The sequence below is a fragment of the Sesamum indicum genome, linkage group LG10, assembly GCF_000512975.1.
Source record: "Sesamum indicum cultivar Zhongzhi No. 13 linkage group LG10, S_indicum_v1.0, whole genome shotgun sequence".
In the NCBI taxonomy this organism is placed as follows: Eukaryota; Viridiplantae; Streptophyta; class Magnoliopsida; order Lamiales; family Pedaliaceae; genus Sesamum; species Sesamum indicum.
This window is the reverse complement of record NC_026154.1, coordinates 5,058,717-5,068,677: the sequence shown is the minus strand read 5'-3', so window position 1 is coordinate 5,068,677 and position 9,961 is coordinate 5,058,717. Positions and strand designations below refer to the sequence as shown.

The 9,961-nt window shown below is 31.3% G+C and overlaps 1 protein-coding gene across 1 annotated transcript; it reads left to right on the top strand.

The window, feature by feature from the left end:
• LOC105172084 (probable LRR receptor-like serine/threonine-protein kinase At3g47570) lies at positions 4,965–8,291 on the top strand. The gene is made up of 2 exons (XM_011093422.2): positions 4,965–7,627; positions 7,769–8,291. Exons 1-2 carry the CDS (start codon positions 4,975–4,977, stop codon positions 8,110–8,112), a joined length of 2,997 nt encoding a protein of 998 aa, XP_011091724.1. The 5' UTR covers positions 4,965–4,974; the 3' UTR covers positions 8,113–8,291.

Sequence of the window (9,961 nt, the reverse complement as noted above, 5' to 3'; positions counted from 1 at the left end):
TTTAAGGCCATATGGAAACCTCTACAGTTTACATACCTTACCTGCTGGAACCTCATAACCTTCAAGAGGAAGCATGTAAATGCCCTCGTTCAGATAGCCGTGCAAAAAAGCATTGTTTATATCAGCTTGATGAATAGACCAACCGTGTTCCGAAACAATAGCCAAAAAATTCGAACTATAATTCTCTTAGCCACAAAGGAAAAACTTTCAATGCAGTAAATCTCCTCTACATGATTATAACCCTGGACAACCAATAGTGCCCTAAATATCACTAAACCATCTTATTTCAGTTTCACTTTTAAAATTTTGTCACGGGTTCAAATCCATTATAAAATTAAGTTGTTAAAAGCTTTTATTACTTTTTTATATTTCGTGACGGTTTTTGCAAATGTATGTCCGTGGCAAAATTAGCAGCAATTAATGATAAAACATTATGCATGAGGTTGTCAATAAAAACAATTAACGGCACCTGTATATTAACTAACTAAATTTATGTTGTCATTAATAAAATTGTTTCTTTATTTTTGTGTTGTTAATCTTCTCTCTCTCTCTTTTTTTTTTTTTTTGTTTTGTGGGTAGTGAAATTGTAACATATGCATGCTACGGTAAGGTGAGGGAGATGTTGCAGAAACATGCATAATGTTGGTTTTGTTTTTAACTTGTTTTTGGGTATTTTGTGAAGATAGAGAGAGAAAAACAAAAATAAATAAAAATAAGTTAGAGATAGTATGTATGTTTGGATTTATTTTTGGAGATAATATAAAATAAGTTTGGTATATTTGATGTTGGGTAGTGAAGAGATAAAAAGTACTGTTTATTGTCAAATCATGTCTTTTATATATATATTTATATATATATGTATAAAAATGTATATAATTTATTTGTAAATGAAGAGAGAGAAATTTTAGTTTTGTCCCGCCTCACTGTTATAAAATACCTAGAAACGAGACAAAAATTAGCAAAATACTGAATGCCAAATATTGCTTCGGTTTTGGGCCATCTCGGAGATGGCCCAAAAACGAAGACAAACATAATCATGTTGTTTGAATTCGTTTTCTGAGTATTTTTTTTATTTTGAATTCGTTTTCGAAGTATTTTTTTTTTTTTGGAGATAAAGAGAGAAAAACAAAGATAAATAAGTATGTGTTAGAAATAGTAAGTATGTTTGGATTTATTTTTGGAGATAATTTAAAAAAGTATTGTACGTTTAATGTTGAGTTTTATGAGACAAAAACTACTGTTAATTGTCAAATCACTGTCAAATTATGTATTTTTTATATATTTATGAGTGTTTATAAATGTATGTATTTATACCAGAATAATTAAAAATACCCAAATAAAGTATTTTTGTATGATGACAAACATTGGGTATATTTTAAGTTAATCCAGAGAAAACTTGAAAATAAAAACAAACACTGTGGTGGTAAGTTTGTGTACTTTCACTCTTCCCCTTAGACATAATGATGTAGTATTCTCTTTGTTGTGTTCAAATTTTGTTAAAATTATATTTTTAGTCCAATAAAATAGAGGTTTAATATTTTAAGTCCTCTATTTAATTAAATTTTTAAAATAATTCTAAAATATAAATAAAAATTCGACACATTGCTTAATACAGTGAAATTATACTTTTAGTTCTATAAGTAATGATGAAAACACATAGACATTAAATTTTCTGTACGTACTAATTTAGAAATAAATGAGGTTGCATTTGGATTGAAGGATTTGAAATAATGGATTTTAAGTCCTTCATAACAAATCTTTTAGACATTTTTGGATAGTTTTAAATGTAAAGAATTTCATATCATTCCATTTTAATTATGGACTAAGTTTTGATGAATATGGATGGGTTTTAAATTCCTTTCAAATGGAGTTATTTGAAATCATTTATCCAAATCCTTCATTCAAATCCAAATCCATGAATCCGAATGCAACCTGATATCAAATTCTTTTTTTTTTCAATTATATATATATATATGCATATACATATTTCCAAAGGGTAAATTACAAATTACCTTCATGTGTTATTCGAAACGTTCACATAAGCTCAAACAAAAAATAAAATACTATTTTCCTACCGCTTTCTATAAGGGTTATGTGTTCTTTTTAATAAAAACAGAAGGGTAAAATGGTATTTTATTTTTTTATAAAAACTTATGTAAATATTTCGAATAATGAAAAATTCTTACCCAAATCAGGTTTGGTCGAATCAAATCAATCACAGAGCAAGTGTATCGTACTTATTATGTAATTGGTCATTTTCTTTAAACTATACATCAATTACACTGTAATTTTATTACACTTACCATATAATTAATTCATATTCGACTAAATCGAATTCGAACTAGAATTTCCCTTCGAATAACATAGGAGATATATCAAAACAATAATACCTATTTTGGAAATACACCTTTTGTAGTTCATTTGTGGGCAACAAATGAAAATGGAAGTTTGGTGTGAATTATAAAGACTTGACCTTCACCAACACTGAGACAGAGAATGTGCTGATCATGACCGTCATTATGTAGTGGTAGACGTTGAAATCTACAGGGGAGAGTTAGTGGTGCACTTATGTATAATTTTAGGCGTATACTAATATCTAGTAGATTTCAGAAGTATATCATAATATGTATTTATAATATTATTCTAAATAAAGATAAATCACAAAGACCTCATCTAAAATTTAACAAAATTATTAATATCTCTTTATTATTTGAAATATTACCAATACCCCTTGATTTTAACTGCCGTTTAATAATTAGCTCAATCCATTAGCTTTTCATCTATTTTTTATGGTGTCAAAAAATTTTATAATTTATTTATTTTTTTATGGACTAAGTGGATAATTCTTTTATAATTTTTAATTTTTTTTCATTCATCCTGTTTAACTTTTTATAAGTTTTTAACTTTTTTGAGTAGTCACTAAGTCGTTACTTAGAGCAACAACTCCAAATAATTTTGTTATTTTTTAAATAACGAATGGTCACCGAAAGTTATAAATGAATGTGAGTTTTTGAGTACCCAAAAAGTCAAGGGCTTCCATGTCTTATTCTTTCTTGGTCTCTATAATCGATTTGTTTTTTGATTTGGTTCGATTAAAAGTTGAATAATCGAACCAAAAAAATCGTACCAACTGAATTATATCGAATTTTTTTGAAAAAAAATAAAAAAAATTCAATTTTCTCGATTTTCGATTGATTAACCGAATTTTAAACACCTCTAGCAAAGACTTTGCAACAAAAATATAATATCAATTACAAAAATATCAGATGATAATTTTAAAATTTCTCATTAAAAATATACACAGAGTAACAATAATTTCGATTTTGTCATAAAATAATTGGTAGCAACAGAACTTACACATAAAGTTGTTATTATAAATAATAAGCGACACATCTGCAGTGATAACAAATAATTATTGTCACTAGTGTCACTACTTATCTGTCACTAATTGATAATTCCTTTCAGTGACAAATTTAATTATACACAATTTTTGCTAATGATAATTTTTACAAAATAATTATGATTAATCAAATTATAAAATTCAATATTGTGACAATTTTTTTTATCATTAATTAGTGATAGTATTTAAATTGTCACTTAAATGTTTTTCTTGCTAATCTTTTTCCTTTTTTGTAGTGATGAAAGTTATGAGAAAATTCTCCCCATTTTAGTCCATCATCTCTCAAATATATCATAATAGTCCTTCATCTTTTAAGTAGATCACACTGTGGTTCATGACCGTTAAATATTCCACTAATGGAGGGGTGTAAGTGTAATTTTGGAACTTCTTTAGAAAAAGTGTAATTTCGCATTTTTGGAGGGGATCTAAGTGTAATTAACCATATACTATAACATGTTCTATTTTCCCACTATACAGCAAAATTTAATATCAGTAATAATTTTAAAACTATCGTTATAAAATATATATTAAAATTTTGATCTTGTCACTATGATATTATTAGTGATATAAATTAAAGTGTATAGAGTCGTCGTGGCAGAAAATAGTAGCACATATATAATGACAATAATTATTTATTATCACTAAGTTATCATTATATATGTGTCATAAATTATTTTTGCAACAACTTTATGTGAATTTTTTTGTCGCTAATCCTTGTTAATAATGTTCATAAAATAAAAATTCTTATTACTAAACCTATAAGAATTTATGATAAAATTAATTATCTAAACTATCCAATCCTCAAATCAAACTTTTTAAAAATTTAAACCTTACAAAGTTAATATGTATAAGATAGGTTCAAATTTAATTAAACTTGGGTGCAGATTTATCGTCAATAGTAGTGTACTGTTTGTTAAATTTTTTTAACTTATAATTTCATTTAAATTTATTGATGTATTTAATTAACTTTTAACATATTGGTGATTTCTTTTTTTTTTTTTTTGGGTTAACACTTTCCACTCCGAAGCATATATATAGGCGCATTCGCCCCTAAACTATAAAATTTAACAAAAATTCCACCTATAATATGATCAAAAGTTTTATAATAAAAATACCCCTATTGTGTATCCATTTACAATATATTTATTACATTAATCACTCTGCTAAAAATAATTTGAATTATTATAAAAATTTATTCAAAATAAATATTACTCAAATATTTTGGTCCAAATTATGGTGAACTTCAGTAAAAAAAGACAAAAAAACTTAAATCATGAAAATTCATAAAATTTATAATCAAAATACTATCGTAAAAAGTTAAAAGAATGAAAACGTGGAATAACCTAAATTAGGTAACTCAAAAAACATTTAAGCCTAATTGAGAACCTAAGTCAAAGTCTCTGTCTTGAGTCATCAATGTGGGCCAATCATATAAGCACCATAGCAAGTTTCAAGCAATTTGGTGGAGTTAACAGTGTCCCATTTAAACACCATATATGCTTTCACAGGCACTATATAAATATACACAGAGTTCCCCAAGGCAGGTACGTACGAGAGGTCCAGTGAAAAAGACTATGGCAAATCCCATCACTCTTCTTTCTTTCTTCATCTTCTCTTGCTTTGCATTATTTCCTCCAACAACATGTTGGAACAATGAGACAGATGTAATTACATTGCTGTCATTCAAGGCTGTCCTAAACGATCCACTGGGAGTTCTGAGTTCATGGAACGAAACCACACACTTGTGCAAGTGGAACGGTATCCGATGTGATCGGAGGCACCCCAACAGAGTTGTCGCAATAAATTTGACATCCCAAGGCTTGATGGGACGCCTTTCGCCTCATATAGGTAATTTGTCGTATCTCCGAAGTATAATTCTCGAAAAGAATAGCTTTTCGGGTGAAATTCCCCACGAAGTTGGTCGCTTAAGACGACTTGAGTTTGTAAAACTGAGTCATAATTCTTTCACAGGTGAAATACCGAAAAACCTCTCCCAAAACCCTAATCTTTATCATCTTAACTTGATGCATAACAACCTCTCTGGTACCATACCACAAGAGCTCAGTTCTCTATACAAACTTAAGGTTCTTCGGTTGAGTTACAACGAGCTCTCGGGCCCTATCCCTCCATTTCTTGGGAATCTAACATCTCTTCGACTATTGAGTCTATTGTCATGCGGTTTGACCGGAGAAATTCCAAAATCACTTGTCCAACTTGGTAGACTAAAGTTTCTCTTCTTGGCTCTAAACAGTTTGATTGGTACTATCCCGTCTGGTCTTTTTAACATTTCTACTCTAGCAGAATTAGAACTTTCTTGTAACCAACTTCAAGGATCCATACCTGATAGCATAGGCCTTACTCTCCCGAATTTAAGGTGGCTCCAGTTGTCGTACAACCAACTTGGCGGGCTAATTCCAACGTGTCTCTCGAATATTTCTTCTCTTGAATTAATAGACTTGACGTCCAACTTCTTTGGTGGACCGGTTCCACGACTTGGGAAGCTCCCTCATCTCTCTGTCTTACAGATTGGAGGAAACCCTATAAAAGATGATATAAATTTTATTTCATCATTGACAAATTGTACGAACTTGCAAGATCTGTATATATATGAAAATCCATATTTGTCTGGATCGTTGCCACGCTCGATAGGGAATTTTTCTAGTGACCTTACTTACCTGGTCATATCGGGAACTCAAATACATGGAGAAGTTCCTTTAAGTATTGGAAACCTTGTTGGTCTAAGACGTTTGGCCCTTTACAACAATAATCTTGAGGGCCCTATTCCTTTGGACATGGGGAAACTTTCTAGTTTGCAAGAGCTCTATTTGGGAGCAAACAGATTCAAGAACCAGCTGCCATCATCATTTGGAAACATGACTTCATTGAATATCCTGTCCTTGCGAGAAAATTTCTTTTCTGGAAATTTACCTCAGAGTTTCGGTAATTGCACCTACTTGCTAAATTTGGACATGTCCAGCAACAATTTCAGTGGTCTGATACCTCAAGAAATTATGAGGCTTTCGTCCATTTCTACTTCACTTGATCTATCTTACAATGCCTTCATAGGATCGATTCCAACTGAAGTCGAATCCTTAACAAACGTAGAAAAGTTGGATTTGTCTCACAATCGATTGTCCGCACGTATTCCAAGTTCTCTAAGCAAATGCTTAAGCTTGCAGCAACTTTTTCTGGAAGGGAACCAACTTCAAGGAGATATACCTTCGGGATTAAAGGCTTTAAGAGGCCTGGTAGAGTTGGATCTTTCAAGAAATAATTTGTCTGGACCAATCCCAAGTTTCTTAGCGGAGCTACGTCTTGAGAAATTGAATCTCTCATATAATAGGCTTCAAGGGGAAGTCCCACAAGAAGGCATTTTTAGAAATAGGACAGCGTTTTCACTTGACGGGAACAAAGAGTTGTGTGGAGGAATTCGTGAGTTGAATCTTCCCCCTTGCAAGTTGATGACTCGCACAAAGAAAAACTCATCAAGCCTACTTAAAATATTGATTCCATGCCTGATCTCTGGAGGCATATTCGCTGCGTTTTCAATATGCCTCATCCTGTATGTTTATAGGCGTGGACGGCCTAGAAAGAATGTGGCTTCTACAGCATCATCTGTTGGCACTCTATTCATGAGGCTTTCCTATGGAGATCTAATAAGAGCCACGGATGGTTTCTCGGAGGCTAATTTGATTGGCTCAGGAAGATTTGGGACGGTCTACAAAGGTATTCTAGAGGACGGGCGGACATTAATTGCTGTAAAAGTGCTCAATCATGTTGTTAAAGGGGCCGTTAAGAGCTTTCTAGCAGAATGCAATGCTTTAAGAGGCGTAAGACATCGAAATCTGTTGAAAATACTGAGTGTTTGTGAAAGCATAGACTATCAGGGCGAAGATTTCAAATCGTTGATCTTTGAATTTAAGGCTAATGGGAGTTTGGAAAAATGGTTGTACCATGAAAAAGAACAAGAACAACATAGGAGTCTTACCATGATTCAGAGACTTAACATTGCCATTGATGTTGCTCAAGCTCTAGAATACCTGCATTGCGGTACTGATTCAACAATCGTTCACGGTGATTTGAAGCCGAGTAACATTCTTTTGGATCATGACATGACCGCTTACGTTGGTGACTTTGGACTGGCCAAGATTATCTCAAGCATGTGTCCAACTCAAGAAAACAGTAGCTCAATCGGGATTAGAGGTACCATCGGCTACGTTGCTCCAGGTATGTGCGACTTGTCTTATCAATAAATTATATGATAAATTATCATAGGCTCTCCTAAAATTTGACATAATTACAAATACCCCTTTATTGTTTTGAAAAATTACAAATACCCTATTTCAATTTTTTTACGCTTGTGTGTAGAATATGGCATGAGCAATTTGGTTTCAACACAAGGTGATGTATATAGTTATGGGGTCCTTCTTCTGGAGATATTCACGAATAGAAGACCAACGGATAATTCATTTATGGAGTACATAAATCTTCACAATTTCGTCAGCACAGCCTTGCCAGATTGTCTAATGGAAATCGTGAATCCTCTCATTCAAATAGAACATGATATGAGTATGATCAATAAGATCAAGGATTGTATAACTTCTATACTAAACATAGGAGTGGCTTGTTCGAGGGAATCGCCAAGGGATCGAATGTCGATGGCAGATGTCGTTATTGAATTGCATAAGATCAGAGACTGTTATCTTCACTAGAGATCAATGCTGATGAACTTGTTCAAGTTATGTATGTGGTATGTATATGTTTTATATCTCCTTTTCTGAATTTCTATTTAATGTAAGATATCATGTTTGATGTATGTTGCTATGATATAAATATATATCATACAGAAATTGTGCTATGAAAACAAAGAACAAATAGAAATAAAGTTCAACCTATTGTACGCAAGTACCTTTTTATTAATGAAACTTACATTTATCTAAAAAAAGAAATAAAGTTCAACCCCAACCCCAGTATTGGGAGGCATTCCAGAAAGTGAAGCCAATTCAACCCGCTACAGCATTCAGCTATCTTAATAGCCCCAAAAGGCATCCAAATCTTGATCGTTGAAGATATGCTATGTTGAACTTAGATCGAAAGATTTGATATTATGAATTTTAAATTAAATTCTTAACACTAATCCTTTAAATTTATTTAAATAATTATAAATTTAAAGAATTTTAAACTTCATCATTCTAATTTTAAATTATATTTTGTTAAATATCGATGAATTTAAACTTTTTTCGTAAATAATCTTTACTCCTTCAGCAATCAATCAATTTTTTGCACTGAAAAAAACTAATTTATTTCCGGCATATGAATTACTAAAGCTTAAAAAATCATGCGAAAACATGAAACATAAATTTTGATCACAGTTATCAATATTATAATTTTATCTATAGTCAACACATTTGCTATGATTTTTAATTATAGTTAATATTTTGACCTTGTAAAAATAATAACTAATAATTATTGTGCACCAATAGTTAATTAATATTAACCTTAATTTTTTACTTTTAATCATAAAAATCAAACCTAAAGAAAAAACATATTTTGCTTTAATATCAAATATTTTGTAATCACAAGGTTGTGTCAGCTCCTTTTTTCTTTTTTCTTTTTCTTAATAAAATGTGTCGCATCAACTCAACTAATAAAATAATGTAATCAAATTTCCCCCAACATATAAAAGGGTAAACAAACTCTTCAAGGGTATTTAAGACAATTTATCATATACCTCAGGGGCGGCTATATGAATTAAAACCCATAATTCCAACCCAATCTACTAATAGGATTATCAAGTGTAAATAAAATTCTTGTTCACATAGGAGCGGGTTTGCTCGAACTCGAGACCCGCCCCGAATAATTTCATCCTGCCCTGCCCCAACCCACTTCTTTAAAACCCTGACCTGGCCCGTCCCATAACGCTCCCGCCCCGTCATTCTGTATTGTTATTTTAAGTTTTTTTGACATTTTTTATTGTTCTTTTAATTAATAATTATTAATTAAAATTAAATACCTTAAATTATTATTTAATTAAATTTAAATACATTCAACTAATAATTTATTTTTTTAGTAAGTTATATCGGTTTAGATCTAAATACCTTAACATAATTTTCAATATAAACAAAATTATATAAGATAAATTAAACGTCATCTAAATTATGAATTTTCCCATTAACTAACTTCCTACTTTTTGTATTTCTTATATAGATTGGATATATGCAAAATTATTTAATTATTTACTCATAATTCTATAATTTTTAATAGTAACGTCATACATATTAATAATAAAAAATAAAAAAATATAAAATATTAGTCGGGTCGAGTCCGGGGCGGCTCCAAGAGGAATCCGATTCAAAATCCATATCTTGTCCTGGACCCAGTCCAATCCCAACCCAATGGCCCCAAACCCATCAAAAACAATACGAAATTCACCTCAAACGAGACAGGTCTGAGCCGTAGCCCCAAATTTTCGGGCTCAATTGCCATCTCTATTCGTAGCATGCAAACCCGCGGAGTGCTTTATGGGCTGAAGAAAAGAGAGGATGGGTCTTCCATTGTGAG

Bases quoted from the DNA above. Each gene is read 5' to 3' on its own strand.
- LOC105172084 (XM_011093422.2), top strand. From the start codon at position 4,975: ATGGCAAATCCCATCACTCTTCTTTCTTTCTTCATCTTCTCTTGCTTT. The intron at 7,628-7,768 runs GTATGTGCGACT...GCTTGTGTGTAG, and splicing joins CATCGGCTACGTTGCTCCAG to AATATGGCATGAGCAATTTG.